This window comes from Oreochromis niloticus, linkage group LG6 (assembly GCF_001858045.2).
Source record: "Oreochromis niloticus isolate F11D_XX linkage group LG6, O_niloticus_UMD_NMBU, whole genome shotgun sequence".
NCBI lineage: Eukaryota > Metazoa > Chordata > Actinopteri > Cichliformes > Cichlidae > Oreochromis > Oreochromis niloticus.
The window spans coordinates 2,012,004-2,036,259 of NC_031971.2; the positions used below are offsets into that span (position 1 = coordinate 2,012,004).

The 24,256-nt window shown below is 44.1% G+C and overlaps 1 protein-coding gene across 6 annotated transcripts in view; it reads right to left on the reverse strand.

Annotated features, from left to right (window-relative positions):
- Positions 1–24,256, reverse strand: part of glur2a (glutamate receptor subunit 2A) — a 123,221-nt gene that overhangs the window by 82,628 nt on the left and 16,337 nt on the right. For all 6 annotated transcript variants that reach the window (XR_003220294.1, XM_005457612.3, XM_005457610.3 and 3 more), the window contains 5 exon segments: positions 20,147–20,386; positions 19,779–19,900; positions 16,992–17,066; positions 1,233–1,286; positions 541–699 (listed from right to left, as the gene is read on the reverse strand). Coding sequence is in view for 5 of the 6 variants with exons in the window: in XM_005457612.3 (XP_005457669.1) it covers positions 541–699; positions 1,233–1,286; positions 16,992–17,066; positions 19,779–19,900; positions 20,147–20,386 (650 nt within the window). In the remaining variant the exon portion in view is untranslated.

A 24,256-nucleotide genomic window follows, 5' to 3' on the forward strand; every position in this document is an offset into this window, starting at 1 on the left:
GATCAACAACTACTGATCAAGGCCCACTGATTAAAGCCCACTGATCAATGGCCATGGCTCTAATTTAATCCCATACAGACCCCATGATAGGTTTCATCCCTTGTCATGATACAGACTACACATGGCATGAACTAATCAGCCTCCAAGCTGACATTTTTTATGTTAAATGTGGTGCAGTTTTTTATTTGCCAACTAAAAAGAAGGCAAAGCTCTCAAACCCATTGATCATTTTCATATATGTCTCAGTCTAGTCTGAAATCTTCTAGAATTCCCTAGAAATGCTACAGGTGTGACTTTTAATTTTAATGCACACCTAACTCATGTAAAACTCACTTTGATGAACTCAAGCTGCATGTATTATACATGTGTATGTATTATACTAAGCATTACTTGATATTAGAATACATTTTTGCTGGCCTGATTCTTAGACCATCTCCCGGTAATCTTAATCCACTTCTTATACCATATGACTTTTGCTGAAATAACTAAAACTCAACTAAATTAAACAAAAAAAATTATTGTTGGATGTCCAAATCTTACTCTGATCCTTGTATCAGCTCCAGGATACTCTTTTTCTTCCAAAGCCTCCCATCGCTGATCAAACTTTGCCACCACAGGATCATCAAAATCTACAATCTGAAAGCCAGACACATTTGCACCTCCATACTGGATTTTAGAGAGGTCACCATCCACAAAACCCTAGAACAAGATCAACAAAATATACAATTATTGAAATTTATGAAAAGTTTATTTAACAGTAATATGCAAACACTATTTTCTTCTCTGCTAAGATCTCATGGAGCCTTGATCATGCAGGCAAACGATTTGCCTCCAGCAACTCACGAGCTATTTTTCAGAGATTTATTTAGAGCAGGGGTGTCAAACATAAGGCCAGAATCGGCAACATCTAAAGATACTGTTGAATGACACTGAGAATAGTCACAAAAGCAATCTAGTCAGCATGCCAATAGAGAAACGAGTTATGGAATGAGTTATGCCTAGCAACTACTCAGCAACTACTGCTCTATTATATAAATTGCAGTAGTGCAAGCAAAAGGTAGTCTTCTCACAGCATGTCTGAATGTGACTGCCTGCTTTAGGATCCCAGTTAATCAGTGTAAACCTGTTATTAGATCCTTGTTTACTGAGGTTTTGTAAACCTCAGTAATTGTTAAACAGTCATACATAAGTATATTTGGTCAGCCTCATTTAAAGACTGGAAAATGACTCACCAAGTTTGCTATTATATAGTGATATCCTTTCACGTGCCTGCCTATAGTGATCACCTGATGAATAAGAGGAAGAGGTTATGTCAGCAATAAACAACATTTTTAAATGGTTAACAGGTTAATTATCCTAACCCAGAAAGAAGAAAGAAACACCAGATGCTTCAATTTACTGGAAAAAATCATAATTTTGGGAGATACATGGAATGTACTTTTATTTATATAGCACTTTTCTACTCTTACTAACCAGTCATAGAACATCACATTTTTCCTGTGCTTTCAAGGAGCACTTTATCGTATTACCTCAAAGCACTTCATCTTTCTCACATTCATGATTAATTCAGAATCACTAAGTAACCTAACATGCATGCCTTTGGGACTGTAATAGGAAATCAGAGTACCTGGAGGAAATCTATATAGGCACAGGAAAAACATGCAAACTCCATAGTAGGGTTGTCACAGTGTTAGAATTTCATGCTCCATACAGATACCTAATACCTAAGACATTAGGAAAATATAAAAGATAACATCAATAACAACAGGGTCATTCCATCTATGCGACTATCTCCAATTTGTCTAAAAATGTTATGGTACAAATTTTGAACAGGATTAAAATCCTTCATACATCAAAATTCCCTCTAGCCCCTGCAGGCAGTCCATCCTTCATCCTGGGATCTGCTGGAGCCACTCACCTAGCTTGGAAGTCACTACATCTAGTGCCCCGATTACCACTGGGACTACTGTTACCGTCACCCTCCACATCTTGTCAAGCTCTTCTCTGAGCCCTTGGTACTTCTTCATCTTTGTGTGTTCCTTTTTCCCGATGTTGCTGTCATTCGGCATCGCTACATCTATCACTACGGCCATCTTCTCCTGCTTGTCTACCACTACTATGTCCGGTTGATAGTAACCACCATTTATTCTGTCTGTATCTGGAAGTCCCACTCGATCTTAGCTCGGTCATTTTCCACCACCCTAGGGGGCATCTCCCATTTTGACCTCGGGACATCGACGAACAAGTCAACACGGTGACATCATACATCTCCTTCTGTGTTGACAACATTATCCCCTCAAAAACAGTCTCCATCTACCCCAACAACAAACCCTGGATCACCAAGAAGCTCAAGCTTTGGGGTGGCTGTAGCTCAGGTGGCAGGGCAGGTCCACCTCTAACCAGAAAGTCAGTGGTTCGATCCCAGGCTGCTCTAGTTTGCATGCCAAATATCCTTGGGCAAGATACTAACCCCATGTTGCTCTCCGATGCATCCATCGGAGTGTGAATGTGTATGAATGTTAGATAGAGCACTTAAGAGCTTAGAAGAAGTGCTTGTGTGAATGGGTGTGATTGGGTGAATGAATTAGTTTTATAAAGCGCTTTGAGTGCTCAGACAGAGTAGAAAAGCACTATATAAGAACCAGTCCATTTACCATTTACCAAGGAAATCCTTAATAAAAAAAAAAAAGGATTTTCTTTACCGGCTCTGCACTGGACAAAAAGGAGGTCAACAGGGAGGTCAAGAGGGCCATAAAAACTGCTAAACTTGAGTATAAAAACACAGTTGAAAAAAATTTAACCACAGGGGACCTCCGCTCAGCCTGGCAGGGCCTCAAAACCATGGCCTCTGTGAATACTGTGGTCACCACCCCCAGGACCATCCAGGTGGAGGGCAGCAACCCCTCCTCCCTCCCTGATGACCTCAACACTTTCTACACCAGGTTTGAGATGGACAATATCACCCAGCTTGAGAAATCCAGATCCTCACTCAAACCTGGCAGCTCTGCACTCACCTTCAGGACTGACGACATGGTGAGAGCCCTCAGGAGGACGAGGGAGAGGAGCTCACCCGGCCCTGACAACATCAGCAGTCGAGTTCTGAGGCACTGTGCAGGGCAACTAGGAAGTGTGTTCCGGACTATTTCAACACTCAATTGACAGTCACACCGTCCCCCAGCTGTGGAAACACCCCACAGTCATCCCCATCGCCAAAAGAAACAAGCCAAAGTCTCTGAATGATCTTTGTCCTGTGGCCCTCACCTCCCTGGTGATGAAGGCCATGGAGAAGATCATAAAACAGCACATTGTAAGAGCAACTGACCCCCTGATGGACCCACTCCAGTTTGCTTACCGTGCACGTAGAGGTGTTGATGATGTAAAAATTGTCATCTTGGACTACATCCACAAACATCAGGAACTCCCTGACTCCTCTGCCAGACTTCTGTTTGCTGATTTCGCATCAGCGTTCAACATTCTGCAGCCTCATATCCTGGCCACTAAACTTTCCTCCCGATTTCAAGTGGATTATCAGCTAACCCTGTGGATATTGGACTTTTTGACCAACAGAACTCAGAAAGTTCGGGTCAACAACTCTCTTTTCGGTCTCCGTTCCACCTCCAGTGGCTCCCCCCAGGGCTGTGTGCTCTCCCCCCTGCTGTTCATCCTCTACACCGATGACCGCAGATCCACACAGCCCAACTGTCACCTGGTGAAATATGCTGACGACACATTTCTCCTGTCACTGCTGTCAGGCCCCTCACAACACCACAGGCCCACTCTGCAGGAGTTTGTAGTGGTGTGACAGCTCCAAACTTGAATTGAACGTGAGCAAAACCAAAGAGATGACCTTCTCCAGTAGGCAGAGGGATCTGGCTGCTTCAGTCACCACCACCATACATGGGAAGCCAGTGGAGGTAGTTGAGGAGTACAAATACCTTGGAACCATCTTTGACAACCTCCTGAAATTCTCTGCCAACACTGAGGAGATTCTCAGGAGGTGCCACCAACGGCTATACCTCCTTAGGAAACTCAACTCCTTTGGAGTCAGCACACTCATCATGATGACTTTTTACTATGCCTTCCTGGAAAACATCATCACCTTCTCCATTACCTGCTGGTTCCACTACCTCAGCCTTCAGAACAGGAAGAGACTGCAGCACACTGTATCAGTGTGCTCTAAAATCATTGGCCTGCCTGTCAGAACTCTGGGACAGGTTTTCAGCCAACAGGCTCTTAGACAGGCAGCCAAAATCATCAATGACCCCTCTCACATTCTTCACCCCGCATTTCAATGGCTCCCCTCTGCTGCATTTCCTGCAGGACTGAGAGGAGGAGAGCCACCTTTGTCCCCAAAGCCACCCTGCTTTTTAACTCCAGCCGATAAGACAATTTCCCATACCCATAAACATAAACTACACTCTTTTTATACTGAGGACCTTGGAAAGAAAAGCGTCTGGACTTCTTTAAGTTGCTTGAAGACGTTTCACCTCTCATCCGAGAAGCTTCTTCAGTTCTAAGGGTCAAATGGTGGAGAGTCCCAGATTTAAACCCAGTGGGAGTTCCCCCCAAAGAGGGACCAAGGACCCCCTGATGATCCTCTACCTAATCACATGAGCCAAGGTGTGAAAACGGGTGTGGGTCACAATCAGCCAGGGTTTCGGGTGAGCTCATTGTGAAACCTTGCCCCACCCTATCATGTGATTTCCTGAGGTCAGATGGCCCAGGATGTGAGTGGGCGTTAAGGTGTCTGGGAAGGGATCTCAAAACTGGATTATAGATGGCAGACAGTTGGTGTCGTAAACCACCGCCTCTGTTCAAAGATGGTCGCTCACAGTGGACATAAATGGCTTCTTTTTATACTGCTGACCCCTCTATGGAACGCCAGGACTGCCATAATGAATTAATTAAATACACCATTAAATAATTAATTAAATGTCGCAATAATCAATTAAAATCGGAAATAATTAATTACATAAATATTTACGACACATGTAATTAATTAATTATTGACACATTTAATTAATTATTGACACATTTAGTTAATTAATTTTTTTTTCACATTTTAATTAATTATTGCCACATTTAAATAATTATTTAATGGTGTATTTAATTAATTCATTTTGGCACAGTTGACTCCTTCAGGTCTCACCATGAAATAATTTTATCTGTCAACCTCACCCATCAAACCCAGGGGGCAGGGTTAACGCTGATCGAGTCAAAACCATTGCTTTGGCCTGGTGGCCATTGTTTTTAGCACACAACAACTGGCATGTGGAAACTAACAGAACTGAACTTTGGAAAAACCCTGTTTGTGTGTCACCACATACCGTTTTAATATTTTTTTAGCCAAGAATGTAGTGGTTTAATCTCCTTTTTTTTTTCTTTTTCTGGCAGGTAGCTCCATGCCCTCCTGGGTTTTAAATGCACCTTAGAACACACATACATCAACACTACATATGAGCGGGTGGAGGGAGGTTTGGAGTCTTCCTACACCCCCGTTCTCTGCGGCCTGCTGGAGAGGGGGGGCTAGGAGGAAGAGTTGGCCGTCCGACTGGGGTCTGGAATGTGGGGCCTCCCTGCTGCTGCGGAGTCGGGGCGGTCTGCTTCTCCCCACCGCAGGGAAAAGGGTAACACCACCTGGGTCTGGGCGCAGTTTCCCCCTCCAGGGGCAAGGGTACCTAGACCCGGGGCTTAGAGTACGCTTGGGGAGTGTGATTGTGTGTACAGTGTCTCTCTATGTCTGTCTCCACGTTGGGTGAGTGTTGAGAGCATGAGGGTGGGAATAGATGTTTGTATCTGTGTGTGCCTGTTTGTCTGTGTCTATATGTCAGGTTGGGTATCAGACGCCACCTCTCTGGGGACATCTCAGGCCCTCCAAGGTTTGGAGGCCCATCTCCCCCACCACTTCCCCTGCCGGTGGCAGACGCCCTCAGACATCGGTGCGTTGGTGGTTCTTTGTGTCCGGGGTGGGCGCCCAGGTACCCACCGGCTCACTCCTTGGCGGCTGCTTATCGGGGCATGGAGCCTGGGGCTCGCTCGGGCCACTTCGGGGATGGGGTGCCCTCGGCCTCTCGGCCCGGGGCTCGGTCACTCGGGCACAGCTGGCTGCTGGCGGAGCTCATGGGCACGTCACTGCAACCCCCCTGGCTTCTGCTCCGCGGCTGCTGAGTGACCCCTCATCTGGGACTCTCCTCAGCTCTTTCTGGGACAGTGGCGCGGCTGCCCTCTGTTGGTCTTCCTTGGTCTCTTGTGTTCTGGGGGCCTCTGGATGTCTGGAGCCTGGATCTCCTCCATACCTGCTTCATGCCCTGGAGGACGGGGCAGTGGCCCCCCACACCCTCTAGCAGATCATTACATGAAGGAACCTTTTAAAAACAAGCGCGTTCATGCTCACAGGGTGATCACACACACAAACTACACCCTTTTGAGCTCCTACCTCAAAGCACACTGTGCGCTGTCGATCTCACGTGCTGCACCATAATGTTTAATATTTAGTATTTACTGTCATATTCCCATATATCATTGTGATCTTGTTTATTACTCTTGTCTTCTTCTGCTTGCTTTCTTTTTTCTTTCTCAACAGGTGATCCAGGTGATCGATATGTATTTTTTTTTTTTGTCTGCTTATTCTGTTGGTTTTTGTTTTTTGCCCTTTTTCCCCGTCCCTCTTCTCAGGTTTTTTTTTTTTTTCTTTCCCTCTTTCTTTAAAAAAAAAAAAAAAAAAAAAAAGTGGTTTAATCTTCATATGTCTGGTCGGTTTGTCAAGATAGAGCCTCTTTGCAAAAGTGCTTCGATGATTTCGGAGATGTCTGCCCAGCCCAGTCTCACGGCAAAGCGTGGGATAGACCCGCTCGCCTCGCAAGCAATCGAGCTGTTATTACCACCGACAAAGCGCAGGCCCCGGTACACAGCTGTAATAACCCCCGCTGACCCTGACTTCTTTTACTGAGGTTATAATTATCGGGTTTTTATTTCCTGATGTTCTTATGTGTCCTACGTGTTTCAGTCGCCAATTCTGAATTATAACTAACATTAAAAACATGTTTAAGGAGGAGAGAGAGCAAATAAATCCGATTAACAGCTGATCTTTGGGTTTTTGTTCAGTAATCAGCGTGACCTGCGTATAAACGCATAAAAGAGATAACGTTGGTGTTTCCGTCATGTAGTAACTGCTGGCTTTAACTGTACAAAGGTTGTTCGACACTATGAAACACATACAGACTTCATGATGTTCGGCTAATATTTTTATTGTGAATATTAATCATGAGGGTAAACGGCCCTGTACACCACGGAGCGAGGTCAGCATCTCCACGATATCTTCAGCTCTCTGAGTTAATCCAGTTTCCCAGCTGACTAATCTAACGGTCATCTACGAATATGTCACGGGTCACATCAATATGATTTTACAGAAAATCATCCTTATTACTGCCAACTATTCCAGAGACATGGAAATCTACAGCATAAAGAACAAAAAATATAGCAGTCTAACGCAACACTGTAACAGAGATGAACCGTCAGTTTGTCGCAGATCAAAGTGGAATGAAAGTGATTGGTTGAACAGGTGTTCATGATCTGTGTTTTCTGCATTTTCATCAGCGTAACAGACTCAGCAGCAGACTAGAATAACAGTTATACATTTAATAAATCACCAAATTAATACACGCAAGAAACGATCAAACCTGTTCCGACAATTTGAGTTTGTATTCCCTCAGCTGCAGACTCGCTGCTGTTTAAATGTTTGAGAGGAAGATTAGATATAAAGCAAACGTCAAACACAGACTCGGTCTGCGTTCACATTTGATATGAGGCCAGGACGGATAATGGCTGTGTCCTGTTTTAAGATCATATATGTAAAATTGTTGTCTGACCTCCGTCGATCCAGCCGCTCAGAATCCGTGGTTACCATGGTTACTGCATAAGCAGCTGTAATGTAAACAGCTGGCACAGCGGAAACCTACCGGCGACATGAGTGTTTATGTTTTTCATTGCAAAAGAACTGTTTGAATGGTTAACTGAAGTTAACTTGGATAAATTATAGTTAAGGAGTATCACAGATAACGCCCACGTGAGCTGTGTGACTGTACACCACTACACTGAGATAAGTAGGCTATTACTGAAATACACGTGCTATATCATAAACTATGATATAAATAGGGGGGTCCTATTAACATGTTTAGTTTTAAAAGACACCTTCCTGCCTTTAGTCTCATTCATGAGCAGTATTAGTTTTCTTCTAACATCCAGAAGTCTGCATGATGTGTTTCATAGTTTGTAACAAGCCTTTGACAGTTAAACATAACATGACCGAAAAAGCAAAAAAAAAAAAAAGAAAAAGCAAAAAAAATCACACTAATTATATTGTGGCGAGCTCAGACACGGAGGAGACAGAGGTTTCTTGGGAGCACCAGTTTATTTCTCTCTGCCGAGAACACTGCCGCCACCTCCCTCCTCAGCGCGGCAACAACAACAACACAAAAAATGGCACTCTCTCACTCTCTCACACACAGCCGCAGAGAGAGCGTCACCTGTAACCATGGCAACAGAACACAACTGTCAGAACAAAACCCCGAACAGCCCTGGCCGGCTACATAGCCCCCACCTAAGGGGTCAGTCGTCCCCAACAACCCCATTGCCCAACACAAAGTCCTGCAAATGTCCATGTGTCTTCCTTCGGCGTGCAGGCTGATCTCGACCAGCAGGGGAAGAGTCACTTGGATGAGAACCTGGGGTGCCACCAGCATCCCCTGCCCCAGTGGCTGCTGGAGCGGGCGGGCGGTACGGTGAGAGCCTGTCCTGGTGCAACACCGCCACGCGCCCTGGGCCCGGCATGCGGATCCGGTACACCACTTCTGTTAGCCGCCCCACGACTTCCGCCGGCCCTTGCCAGTGACCGCACAGCCTGGGGGACACCCCTCTCTTGCGAACCGGGCAGCACACCCAAACCTTGTCGCCAGGCACGAAAGCTCCCCCTCGGCACCTGGTGTCGCAGGCTCTTTTCTGTCATACTACGGCGCTGACCTGGGCCTGGTGGGTGTATTCACGAACCACTCGCGGCCGCTCCCTCAGCCTCCTGGAGCAGTCCCCGGCCACCGACACGCGCCGGTTCCTTGCCTCGGGGACGGGGAAAGGCCCTAGGACGTCTCCTCCCACTCTCTCCATCGGGGCCCCCACCCGATGCCGCTGTACGGGGGCAGTGGAGCGTTGAGTGGGGCCCTTCCATGCCGTACAGGTGTCACAGCAGTGCAGATGAAGTTCCACATCCCGTCGACAACCAGGCCAGTAGAACTGTCCCCTGAGACAGTGGAGAGTTTTAGCATTTCCATGGTGGCTGGCCCCCACCGAGCCGTGGACAAGCTCGAGCACCTGCGACCGCAGCGACCGAGGCACCAACAACTGCAGGAGATCCTTGCCCTGTCCGAGGGCCGCCATCTCCGGTACAGGAGGCCGCCATGGGTCTCCAGATTGTTGTACTGGGAGTAGTAGGCCTTCACTTCGGGCCCCTGTCCTGACACCCCTGTCCAGCCTGGGCGTCGTGCTACCTCCAGCCAGGCCCCCACCTGAACCAACGTCGCATCAGCCTCCTGCTCCTGCTTCAGCTGCTGCATGGTCAACGAGAGCCATCCCCCTCCGCCGGCTGTGACCCGAGCAGTAGCCACGCCCTGTGCCTCCTGGGCCCGCTCTCCCTGCAGTTTCGAGAGGGGCAGCTGGCGTGGGTGCAGACAGATGGGTTGAGCAGAGCCGGTGTCGATGGTGTGCTGAACCAGCCGGATCTGCCTGCAGTCTCTGGTTCCCTGCTTTTGACCGCACTGGAGGGCCAGAGTCTCTGTACCAAGAGTGATAGCCAGCTTCGCGGTGTCAACGCAGGCCCCCCAGCGGGTCAGCAGATCAAGGCCGATGATGCACTGATCTTGGATGTCAGCAAGCCAGAAGTCGTGCACCAGCTCCAAATCCTTCACTCGGATCCGCAACGGTTTCTGCCACGCATGTCAGTTCTCTCCCCCGTCACTGTCATCAGCTGGGTGTCGGTGGGCGACCAACCCATCACAAGCGGCCCGGATGTTCCAGGAAACACACCAGGTCGTATTAGGGAAATGGTGGACCCCGTGTCCACCAGGGCCTGGCAGGGCTGGTCCTCAACACAGCAGCTCAGGTAGAGTCCCTTGAGGTGCCCGACTAGGCCCGCCACCGTGCATCGTTCTTGGAGGGGGGCAGGAAGCTGGAGCGGTGGTCCCCTCGCTGTACCGCTCCCCCTCTCATCCCCCTGAGGCCACATAGTTCTGGCCTTTGGGGCGGGCGCCAGGCAATCGCGTGCCACGTGGCCAGGCTCATCGCACCGGTAGCAGCGGTTGGTCGGTCGACGGGGACACCTCCAGGGCACCAAGGGCTGTGGCTGGCATATCCCCGCGACCTCCCCCTCACTGTCGCAATCTGCGGCTCTGATTTGAGGGTAGTTTGGGGGGTGCAACTGCTGGTCAGGTCGCGATGTGAGCACAAGCTCGGCCCTTTCAGTCTCAAGGAGCGCCTCACGGAGAGTCTGAGGCATGGCCAGGCGGACGTGTTGGCGTAGTTGCTCTGGGAAAAGTCCTCGCAGGAAAGCATGCAGGCTAAGCTCCTCACGGGCTACTGCTGGGAACTCTGGGAAGCCACGACGAGCATACAACAACACATCCGCTGCAAAGGTGCCCAGGCTCTCCCCCGGCCTACGGCTCCGGTTGGTCAGCTGCTCCCTGCTCTGATCAGTGGAGTGCCGCTGCCCAAATCGCCTCTCGAGTGCTATGGTGAGGGCCTGGAGCTCATGCTGCTCTGACGGGGCTAGGTCAAGGAGTACCTGCAGTGCATCTCCTTCCAATGCTAGTGCTAGGTGTGTGGCAGCCTCTTCGTCGCTCCAGCCATTATGCCTCGCGGCTAGCCGTACTTGTGAGAGGTAGGGCTCTAGCGAGGTTAGCCCGTTGTATTTCGGTACCTTAGCTGGCGTTGCAGGCATCACTGCTCACTGTCGGGGGCCCGGCGTGTCGGTCGACAGAGGCAGCCCATGAAGCACTGTCCCAGCGTCGGTCGCGACGGGCCGCTGCCGCGGTGCGCTCGCGCCGTCAGGACCCGTCGGGGGACTTACATGGCCGCTCGCTTGCTCTCTCTTCAATCGCCCACTTCCCAAGCAGCGAATGCTCTCCTCGACGGCTTTTTCCAGCCTCTGAGTGTCTCTCTCCATTCCGGCGAGGGTGAGCTATCCCACTTCTGACACCAATGTGGCGAGCTCAGACACGGAGGAGACAGAGGTTTCTTGGGAGCACCCGTTTATTTTTCTCTGCCGAGAACACTGCCACTACCTCCCTCCTCAGCGCGGCAACAACAACAAAAAAAAAATGGCGCTCTCTCACCCGGAAACACACAGCCGCAGAGAGAGCGTCACCTGTAACCATGGCAACAGAACACAACTGTCAGAACAAAACCCCGAACAGCCCTGGCCCGCTACAATATGTTAACCTCATTTATTTTTAGTTAAGTAAACTCTAAAAATTCTAACAGACAGCTGGTGCTTAGAATACAGTTGAATAACTTTTAAAAAACAGATGATGTAATATTTCTGTACAGGTTGCAGTCTTCATGATGAACACGCTGTTGCAAACTCTGCTCCTCTCGGTGGAAATGCGCCTTCTCTTTCCTCTTTGTATAAAAACATTTTAAAAGTCAGTTTAATCTCAAAATTCACTGTTAAATCCAAAACACACCAGATAAAGAAAAGCGAATGGTTCAGTCTAACACATGTGCCAGTGAACCATTAAACTTCAGTAAAACTATGCAGTTATGAAACGTAACTTTAACCTCAAACCGATTTGCTCAGTTGTAAATAAAACAGCGAAGTAAACGTGACCCGACAGACAGAACCTGAGTGAATTAAGTCCAGTGTTTAACCACTGAGAGCTAAAACTCAGGTGAGGTTTCAAAGCTGTGTGCCGGTGATTGGACATCAGCCGCTGATAAAGCTGGTTCGCCTATAAAATGCTCTGTAGGGAAACAAGCTCCAGCAGCTCTGCGCTCGGGAAAAAAAACTATATTTACTTATCTTGTGTAGAAAAATGCGCCGACATCGCGTTATATTGAGCACCGGCTGCCCAGTTAAACTGTGACTATCACCAGGTAACGTGGGCGTGTTTCTTGAATTAGCAGCAGGTGTTAAACAGCTGACAGATGAGGAGGAGGATGCATGCAGGTAAACTGAGGACCTGTTGAGCTGATCGCTGGTGTCGTGAGAAAAATGTCAGCTCGTTCTCTATGTTACAGAAGCACAGAGACACAAGACCAGGCGGAAAGAGACGATCGTTCGGTGAAAATGAGAATCTGCGAATGCAACATGTGGACACGGAGAGTGGAATATGTAAACAAACCGGTTAAAAACTAACAAACAAACTAAAAAAAAAACAGTTAAGCTGGAACACCGGGGCTGTGAGCTCGGTACACAAAGTCAGCTGACTGTTAGCATAGCTAGTGACATCTCTGAAAACATCTGAGCACTTTTGCAAACATGTTCTCTATGTTGACAACCTGACTAGACATGTGAAGATTACGCCACTACATTCTAAAACACTGTTAAAAGTGTAGTTGGTGACAGAAAAACGGGGTATTTTAAAACCACCACCATTGCTGCCTGTGATTTAGAATTCATTCTGGGATACCTGGCTGCCCCAAGTCCACACAAGCAATCGATTATCGACCTGTCTTGACTTACTTTGCATGGCAACCAATCAAATGTTAGAGAAGCTGCATGGGCAGCGTTAACCGCGCCCACTCTGTTTGATTGGTGAGGCTGACAGATAAAATTATTTCAAGGAGAGAGATGAAGGGGACAAAAGTGCCAAAATGAATTAAATAAATAAATCATTAAATAATTAATTAAAACTGTCAATAATTATTTAAATGTGTTATTAATTAATTAAATATGTCAATAATTAATTAATTACATGTGTCGTACATTTTTATGTAATTAATTATTTCCGATTTTAATTAATTATTGACACATTTAATTAATTATTTAATGGTGTATTTAATTAATTCATTATGGCAGTCCTGGCGTTCCATAGCTGACACTTTACTCACTTACAGTTATTTATTCACCTTTCAGTCACTTTAATTTCAAAACAAAATTTGTTTATATACTGTATATTCTGTGTATAAATTATCTCACTCTTATTGCGTGTTTATGCCCTGTCCTTATCTTCAACATCATGCTTCTCTGTTGTATGTTAATTGCCCCTTGGGGATAAATAAAGTCTTTCTGATTCTGAATCTGATTCTGATCCAGGCCATACTCGGTGCCGAGTATGTATACTACGCAGGCCACTTGGTTATGGCGTTCCATGTATGCCGTGCCTGCTAGCATCTTGCACCCTGCTGTTATGTGCCGGATTGTCTCAGGGGCATCTTTACACAGCCTGCACCTGGGGTCTTGCCTGATGTAGTAGATCCCAGCCTCTATGGATCGTGTGCTCAGAGCTTGTTCCTGTGCTGCCATGATTCCTACCTCTGTGCTGTCTTTCAGTCCAGCTTTGTCCAGCCAGAGGTAGGATTTCTGGATATCAGCCTCTTCTTCTATCTGCCAGTGGTACATACTGTGCAAGGGCATATGTTTCCATGATGAATTCTCCTCTTCCTCTTTCTTGGGTTTCTGCTGCCTGAGGTATTCACTGAACACGCGGTCGGTTGGGGACATCTTCGTGATGTATTGGTGGATGTTTGTTGTCTCATCCTGGACTGTGATATTGACACTCACCAGTCCTCGGCCTCCTTTCTTCCATTTCCCATACAGCCTCAGGGTGCTGGACTTGGGGTGAAGCCCCTTCATGCATGGTTAGGAGCTTCCTAGTCATCATGTCAGTGGCTTTGATGAGGGTACCTGATCACGGGCAGGGTGTAGGTGTTGATAGCATGGATCTTGGACTTACTGTTCAGCTGACTCCTCAGGACTTGCCTGGCCCCTTCATTGATTCCCATTTGCCTGTGGGATCCCGAGGTACTTGTAGCTGTCCTCAATGTCTGCAATGTTGCCTTCTGGTAGTTCAATCCCCTCGGTTCTGACTACGTTCCCTCTCTTTGTTACCATCTGACTACACTTCTCCAGTCCGAATGACATTCCGATATCATTGCTATATATCCTGGTGGTGTGGATCAGTGAATCGACGTCTCGTTCACTCTTGGCATACAACTTCATGTCATCCATGTACAGGAGGTGGCTGACAACTGTTCCATTCGATAGTCGGTATCCGTAGCAAGTCTTGTTAATGATCTCACCTAGGGGATTTAGGCCTATGCAGAACAGCAGTGGGGACAGAGCATCTCCTTGGTAGACCCCGCACTTGATGGTAACTTGTGCTATTGGCTTGAAGTTGGCCTCTAGTGTTGTACACCTAAGTTACTGATGAGGGCTCTTAGGATGTTGTTGATCTTGTACAGTTCTAGGCGTTCGAGGATCCAGGTGTGAGATATCGAGTCATAGGCCTTCTTGCAATCAATCCAGGCAGTGCAGAGGTTGGTCAGTCTGGCCTTGCATTCTTGGGTGACTGTTCTGTCTGCCAGTAGCTGATATTTTGCACCTCTGGTATTCTTGTCAATTCCTTTCTGTGCCCCACTCATGTATTGAGCCCATGCATGTTCATCTTACCCGCCATGATGCCCGACACGAGCTTGCATGTGGCAGGTTATTGGCCGGTAGTTGGATGGGACTGGTCACTTTTGGGGGTCCCTGGGGATAGGACTGTCTGGCCTTCAGTTAACCATTCTGGATGTCTCTCATCAATTAGCAGCTGGTTCATTTGTACTGCCAGACGTTCATGGAGTGCAGTCAGCTTCTTCAGCCAGTAGGCCTGCTGTCCAACTCTTCATACTGGAGACCCTTTCTTGGATATCTGTCACTGTGACAGTTACTGGACTTTGTTCAGAGAGGTTGTTGTGGTCTGCTCTTAGATCCACTAGCCACTGAGCATTGCCGTTTTGGGTTGCATCCATCTCTCATATGCTTTTCCAGTATTGCTCCATCTCCAGCCTTAAAGATTGTTCCCCTGCCACTGACAGTACACCTTGGATGGTTCAGTGGAGAACAGCTGGTTTATTCTCCTGCCTTCTATGTCTGCTATACTTCTTGATGCAGCTGGCTAAGGCTGTGAGTCTTTGCTTGGAAGTTTCCAAGGCCTCAGTAATGGAAAGCTTACTGTATTTCTTAGCCACCTTCCTTTGTTGCACCTTCCTGCAGCTCTGGCAGTTGGCTACTCTCCCTCCATGCTACCTTTAGTTTGGCCTCTACTCTCCTTCTCCATAGAGGCTACTGCTCCTTATCGTTCTTCAACTTTTAGCCAAGCATCTCACTGATCACTGCTGCCATAGTGTAGAGCAGCTGGTTAGTCTCGGTAATGGTTGCAGTAGGTATCGTCTGTAGTGCTGCATTAACATCATCTAGTCGATCTTCTGAGGGTACTTCATGTAATCTTGGTAACTGGCTACAGAGGATCCAGGTTTCAAGCTTTGCCAAGATCCTATCACTCAGATCAGTTCCTCTCGCACTCAATGATCCTTCTTCCATCGCACTTGGGGCTTGGTACCCAGTCACGAGTAGGGGTGATGATACCTCCCCCATGACCTGTCACCCTGGCTCCTCCTTGCAGTAGCATTTGTGTTGTACCTCGTCAATCTCTAGCCGTGAGAGCATTTCCTTCTTCCGAATGTTGGAACACTGAGCTATTAGTTATTTCACTGTCAGTACAGATGCTGTATATCCATCCACTCCTGTTTCATCTTCATCACCCTCTTAGCAACAGATTTTTCTCTTTCTGACCAGACTGTACTCCCAGTATTTCACAGGCTTGCTTAAATGTTGTTCAGAACCTTTAAGTGTGCTTCAACATGTTTTTATCTTCAGCAATTAATACTTGAACAAGAGCGTGCATACAGGCCATGGTGGTTGAGTGCACTACTTTTTGTTTTCTTTTAAACAACTGTAACTGCTGATTTCAAGTCTTTCTGTAGCTCTCCTCAACAACTGCTTCTTGGCTCTTAGACAACTCTCCAAAAGTGGTCACTGGGACCTTTAGTTGTTTAGAAATTTTTCTGTAAGTAATGCCATTAGGTGGGGATTTCAGCTGATGTCATGATTTTCTATCTGTGTCATTTCTTATTATTACACATAATTTATGGACATCTATGATTTGATTTCTTTGCATGTATGGATTAGAGTGTTACAGACAAAGTTAAAAAAAAAAAGTATTATAATGAGCTAGCACCATAAAGCTTTTCAGACAGGGTTATAATTTTAGGAAACAACACGGTCTAAGGAACCTAGACCATCATATTTTTGCTCCAGCCAATCAAACCAAGCTGAGAAAAAAAATCCAACTATTTCCTAGATTACCATCATTACAGCGTAAGTTAACACTAATAATTATGTAGCAGCCAGCTGCATGTGAACAGTGAAAGGTCTGCACGATATCATTTTGCTAACCATGTAGAAAAGACAAATCCTGGATACTAAGTACACATCATTTCGCCATTTGTTCGCCATCTGATGATGGAAACAGGCCAAAAGTACTTACCGAAGAGGAAATTAACTCTGCCAGAATAGAATTTGAACGATTTCAAAACAAGTATAGTTCGTTCATTTAATTGTTATTTAAGAAAATTAAAATGACACAGACACAATCATGACTAGTTCTTGTCTGGTCTGGTATCACACCCAAAAACCATCCAGGATAACCACGATACTGTTGGTTTTTTACTGAACAAAAAAAGTCTCCAATAGTATGTTTTGCATAGTTTCATGACTTATTTTACACAGACAAACACACATAGAAATATTATCAGTTGACCCTGAGTCGGTTGGATGAGAGACATTCACTGTTTTTTAAGGAATGACCCAGTAATGAATGGATCTGTAGAAGCAGCTTAATTTTTGATGGAGAGAAAATATTGCTCATACTGGTAGTAGCAGTAACAAGATAAAAATCAACCTGCTCCATGATGTCTTTCACTTTATCTTGTTCACAGTCCAGTATGATGCGCCGTTCCTTACGGATCTCCAGGTCCTTAAAACAAAAAAAACAAAAGACAACAAGCATGCAACATTATTACACAGTCTTTAAAGATTTGTGTGCTCACAGTACAAGATCAAATTGTATCTTCCTGAGGTGCAGTGCTGCCACATACTGCTTGACACCATAGGGTAGACAAAGATATTTATTATAACTAGCTACAAAATCCTGAAAACTAAAATCGAATTAAGCTTATTTTAGAGTATTTAAAACAAGCATATGTAAAAACAATAGATAACATCAAAGAAAAAAAATATACTCTACAATGCTGAGTACACTGTACAGCTGACAAAGCCCTTTGTCTTTCCCAAGACATCACAGACCAAGTATTGGTCAGGACCCATAGGCACTAGCTACTGTGTCAGTATGTGGTGGGAGTGGGAATGTGCTAGGCTAACTTTAGAATAAGTGCACAAAAGCATGTTTTTGTTTTGGGAGTTTTTATGTTCTGTCAATCAGTGATTAGAATTATTATCTGAAAGGCAAAGAAAAATGCCCAATAGATTTGTTTTCCCAAGTAGACCATTGCTGTACTGGTCCACTTAATTGTCATATTTTATTATTAGTAGTAGTATTAGTATTATTAATAATAATGATTTTTATTGTTACTTTTTATTTTATTTTTTCAGCATGAGTTACAGTGGTCCCTCGCTTTTGCGACCTCGCTGTTTTTTTTGTGCAATTTTGCATGCTTTTGTTTTGTTTTGTGTGTTTGTTTGTTTTTACAGCACATTGTGTTCTGCATCCTGATAGGCTGTAGACCACTGTCAATCAATCGCGTGCTGTGTTTCCTGTACAGTACAGAATGCGTTCACCTTGTCATATTTACCTAAATCTTCGATCACTACCAGTGTGACTCTGAAGTGCTGTACTGTATGTTTGTAAGTTTTCTCCCCAACAAACACAACAATGTCGACGAAACATTTTGCACCGTCAAAGATACCTGCAGGTGTATTTGGTTTCATTCTATAATACTGGACTTATTTTTCTACGAAGGCTTGAACTTTGAGAGTGTTTAAACAAGAGAGAAAAGCGTCAAATTGTTCATGCCTATCTGAGAAAAGTGTATAAAGTGTGTAGTGAGGGGTTTTACAGCCTTAAAACATCTATAATAACTGTAAAAAATAAAGTTGGCTACTTCGCGGATTTCACCTACCGCGGGTTGTTTTTAGAAAGTAACTCCCACTATAAACAAGGGAACACTGTATTACAATCAGAATGGACAGCACCAGGGGACAGGAAAGAGAAAGAAAGAGAGGTTGGGAAAAGAGTTAAATGAAGGAGAGGGGAAGAAAAATAGTGGAAAAGAGGGATAGCGAGAGAAAAGACACTGAATATCTGCTTGATCATCTGCTGAGAGAAAAAAAAACAACCAAAAAGAAAACAACACAGTAGGGAAACCACAGGTAAGGCCATCACAGCTGTCTTAGGGTGAGAGGCAGGGCACAGCCTGGACAGGTCACCAGTCTGTCGCAGGGCTAACACACAGAGACAGACAACCATTCACACTCACATTAACTCCCCTTTGGGCAATTTAGAGTTTCCAATCAACCTGTCCCCACTAATTGCATGTCTTTGGACTGTGGGAGGAAGCCGGAGTACCTGGAGAGAACCCACGGAGACATGGGGAGAACATTCCACACAGAAAAACCCTGGCCTAATGGTGGAATTGAACTCAGGACCTTCTTGCTGTGAGGCAACAGTGCTGTTTGGCTTCTCTGAGTGTTTAATCCATTTTAAATTCTGTTACCTTCTGATAACCGACTTTCATGTTTTTCCTGAACTCCTAGATTCTGTTACCTTTCCTTCGTGGAATTCCTTTTGGACTGCTTCCGCTAGTATTTATTGTACACAATAATTTTTTCTGAAAAAAATCGTCATTCCAGAAGAGGGTTGTATGTGATGAATGGAGGGTCCTTCACCAAGGGGAAGAGGTGGCTGTAGCTCAGAAGGAAGCCCAGGCCATCTACTAATAAGAAGGTTGGTGTTTTGATCCCTGGCTGCTCCAGTCTGCGTGCCAAATATCCTTGGGTGACATACTAACTACAAGTTGCTTTCTGATGCATTCATCGGCGTGTGAATGTTAGTAAGCACTTGCGTAGAAAACCATAGGAAATAAAATGCTCAGATGCTCAGCACTACATGAGGACATTTTGCTTTTTAGATATTGATCAAATGTTTTCATAAAGCTGGATTAATGTGACCATTTTTTTAATGTCAAATAGTTGGACTGAGTACTGGTGAGAAAAAGACGTGTTTTGTAAAAATACATGTTTGAGAATTGTGAACATGGTTCAAATAAAATAACTGAAAACACCATATGGAGTTATTTCAACATTTATCCACTGAACTGTAAACAAAAAATAAAAAGACTAAATTCTTGGAACAATTCCCCAAATCATTTGAAGAGAGAAAAGAAAGGAAAGAGAAGCATGTTTGTTTTCATCTAACCAAAATAACTTAAATATTTTGGACTGTGTCATTTGCTAAATTACTATGACATAGTCAGGATTTTCACATCAGACCAACTGCAGTGCATGTACTTGCCAAAGAAGAAATAAGATAACAGAAGAAACTGTTGAAAATGCTGGTTAGCAGCCTAAACTGATGAAAAAGCTGTTATGACCAAAATTTAAAATTTGTGTCTAGAATTTGATTTTCTCCATCTCTCTCTTGCATTCCAATATAAGTGTAGAATACCAGTACCTGAAACAGGGACCGGTAGGCTTCATCCTTTCTCTCATCTTTCAGGTTTCCTACATTTATTGCAGTGACGACCCATTTTTTCTCTGCTGCAGTGTCCAGTATTACCTGAAGAGTCGAAAGACCTACACACACAGAGTCTCTTTATTAATAATTAATAATTCATTAACTTATACATTTGTAGAACAAATCTATATCTCATTCTTTTCTATGCATATGATGCATATTTCTCTATCTTGCTGTGCTTTCTATGACTGTAGCAAGTTTCTGCATTTGATTAACATTTTCTATATTTACAATTATTTCAGTATCTTATCCCCAAAATTAAGCACCAGCAATATTTATGAGATAAATGGTGGAAATTTCCTTACCTCGATCACTGTCATACAGATAGGCAAACTTTTCCCATTTGTAGTACTCCACTAATGAAACTAGTGGCCCCTTGATGTCCGGCCTCATTTGGAGAACAAACTGATTCATTCCTTCTGCTGGGAAAGAAGGTGTAATGAAGGAGACATGAAGTGTCTCACAAAAGGATGTGATGGTGTTGACCGATTTCTTGTCATAGAAGCCAAAAATGGCATAGACACCCCGAGAGAACTGGGAACAAACTGGGAAAGAGAGAAGAAGAGAAAGATTGTAAAAATTAAACAGTGAGTTCACAGGACCTGAGAAGAATATTTTAGACTCATTAAGTGTCCCTATGCCTTCATCCTAAATAAACACTAAACACTTATATTTAATCACATTGAAGAACAGTTTTTTAAATCAGGGCACATTAATAAGCACAGTCGTTACAATAGGAGTGGAAATTCTCTGGCTCACAATAACAAGTAAAATAAAAAAAATTCTAAAACAAAGCAACACAAAAATTAAAATAAAGAAGTGCTTCTGTCCAATTAAAAGCTTGAGGGCTTTAGATCTGATATGATATAGACAGTGCTAAGTTTCTATACGCTGCATAAAACAGTATAAGAGGCTAGGTATAATGAGCTATAACCAATTACACTTAAGAGAAGAAAATTAAAATTCCAGTTCCAATCATCTGTTGAGAAAAAATGTCTGGATTTTGTGTCAGTGTACATGATCGAGCTGTGTGGCTGCAGGAAGATGGAAAGGTAAGAAATGCATCATCATTATACATTAATCTGAACGAGAGAATTGTTATTAAGTATCCCATTGTGCAAAGTAATGTCGGAGTGGTGTCTTTCATAAATCATTTTCCAAATTTGGTCCACTGAAGGGGTTGTTTTATAACACCAGGCAACATCTTTTTTTCAAACTCTGCTAAACGTATATTGTTGTCAGGGGTACGGCCACTGTGCACGGGCTATTTATAGTCCAAGTGTGGTTGTTGTGGATGTCTTTTCAAAGTCAAACTTTGACTCATTTTAGAGATTGTTTTTATAAACCAGCAGAAAAACCACAAACCTCTCGTACTTTCCATCGCAACTTCTCCCAGCTTCTCTCAACTTTAAAAATTAACTATATATAATGCAAATACACTTTGCTTCACAAATTTAAACGAGCAAAGGGAATTTCAATTTTTTTCGTTTTTAATATTCCTACAGATTTTAATAAATGACATTTTTAACCTTGTTACAAACAAATAAGTTGATAAACTAAAATAAATAAACCAGTTAAAGAAAAACAGAAAAATGCAAAATAACAAAACAATTACCCATGTGTAGTGAAGAAATCAATAGGCTAACACATAATAAATCATGTTTGTTTATACATAATCCATATTCATTTGTATCATGTTGACAAAAACAATGTTAATATTTGTAAATTAAAAAAAATTACATTTATTAATCATTTAAATTTCCTGCAACTGTCATAGACGTCAACATGATGTCCAAAAATATTACCCAATCCAAAGTTCAAATGTTGATCAACATAATATCATCCAAGTTGGGTCATGTTTAGGTGTCCAAATTGTGAAACTTGTTTGGACGTCATATAGATATCCAGAATTGGTCATGGACTGAGGGACCCAATATAGAGATGGTCTCCGTCTGACGTCCAATGTTTAGTGGGTGGGATGTTATAATTGTTAAACACAGAATTATAATTTACATGTGATTTTTCAGATCACAATTAATTGTTTAATACTGATCAAAATATAATCAGGTATAGGTTTAACCAATATAAACTCTATATTATATATACCTTTTGTCCTGTCTTCCTCCCATCTCTTTCTGAAAATGCTGAAAATAAGTTTAAGAATATAATTCCTCCAATCAGTGCATGTGCAGCTACAGCTACTTTACCTTAGCTAGTTATAGGTCAATCTCCAACTTCCCTTTATTTAAAAAAATTCTGAAAGAGTAGTTGTAAAACAACTAACTGATCATCTGCAGAGGAATGATTTATTTCATCGTCTTTCCAAGATGGCGGTGTGGACAAACGCAGCGGCTGCTCTCTGTCCCGACAGAACACTGTTCCCATCTTTGTTATGCTCTTTTCTTGTTTTTCACAAAAACGCTCATACAGTTGTGAGCTCCTGCTAAAAATCAAGAAAAGCAAATCTGAAAACCTTTCAGACATGGAAGAGCTATGAATTACACTGAGGAACTGCGGACTGCTTTGGAGGCATCTACCATCAGCAACCCCTGCTACTAGATCTCGCCCACAGTGGAAACGTCTCAGGTGGTGTGGGAGGAAACAGAAGAGGGGTAGGCTAGCAGCTAATCCACATAAACCCGCTATACCCACCATAGTACTGTCCAACGTGCGCTCCCTGGACAACAAGTTGGATCGTGTACGCTTACTTCGATCCAAAAGTCAGTGAGGGAGTGTTATGTCTCTGCCTTTGTGGAAGCTTGGCTTAACAATCCCATTCCCAACAGCAGCATTCAACTTGACCGGCTAACATGCTTTTCATTTTCAATTCAATTCAATTTTATTTATACAGCGCCAAATCACAACAACAGTCAAGGGGCTTTATATTTTAAGGCAGACCCTACAATAATACATTCAGAGAAAAAAACCCAACAATCATACGACCCCCTATGAGCAAGCACTTTGGCGACAGTGGGAAGGAAAAACTCCCTTTTAACAGGAAGAAACCTCCGGCAGAACCAGGCTCAGGGAGGGGCGGCCATCTGCTGCGACCGGTTGGGGTGAAAGAAGGAAAACAGGATGAAAGACATGCTGTGGAAGAGAGACAGAGATTAATAACAGATATGATTCGATGCAGAGAGGTCTATTAACACATAGTGAGTGAGAAAGGTGACTGGAAGGGAAAAACTCAATGCATCATGGGAATCCCTGGCAGCCTACGTCTATTGCAGCATAACTAAGGGAGGATTCAGGGTCACCTGGTCCAGCCCTAACTATATGCTTTAGCAAAAAGGAAAGTTTTAAGCCTAATCTTGAAAGTAGAGATAGTGTCTGTCTCCCGAATCCAAACTGGAAGCTGGTTCCACAGAAGAGGGGCCTGAAAACTGAAGGCTCTGCCTCCCATTCTACTTTTAAATACTCTAGGAACAACAAGTAGGCCTGCAGTGCAAGAGCGAAGTGCTCTAATAGGGTGATATGGTACTACAAGGTCATTAAGATAAGATGGGGCCTGATTATTTAAGACCTTGTATGTGAGGAGCAGGATTTTGAATTCAATTCTGGATTTAACAGGAAGCCAATGAAGGGAAGCCAAAACAGGAGAAATATGCTCTCTCTTTCTAGTCCCTTTCAGTACCCTTGCTGCAGCATTTTGGATCAGCTGAAGGCTTTTGAGCAAGTTTTTAGGACATCCTGATAATAAAGAATTACAGTAGTCCAGCCTGGAAGTAATAAATGCATGAACTAGTTTTTCAGCATCACTCTGATACAGGATATTTCTAATTTTAGAGATGTTGCGCAAATGGAAGAAAGCAGTCTTACATATTTGTTTAATATGTGCATTGAAGGACGTCCTGGTCAAAAATGACTCGAAGGTTCCTCACAGCATTACTGGAGGCCAAGGTAATGCCATCCAGAGTAAGAATCTGCTTAGATACCATATTTCTAAGATTTTCAGGGCCGAGTACAATAACCTCAGTTTTATCTGAATTAAGAAGCAGAAAGTTAGCGGCCATCCAGGTCTTTATGTCTTTAAGACATTCCTGCAGTTTAACTAATTGGTCTGTGATACCTGGCTTCATGGATAGATAGAGCTGCGTGTCATCTGCATAGCATTGAAAATCTATGCTATGTCTTCTAATGATGCTGCCTAACGGAAGCATGTATAATGTAAATAGAATTGGTCCTAGCACTGAACCCTGTGGAACACCATAATTGACCTTAGTGTGTGAAGAGGACTCTCCATTTACTTGAACAAATTGGAGTCTATTAGATAGATATGATACAAACCACTGCAGTGCAGTACCTGTAATACCTACAGCATGTTCTAATCGCTCTAATAGGATATTATGGTCAACAGTATCGAACGCAGCACTGAGGTCTAGCAGGACAAGCACAGAGATGAGTCCACTGTCAGA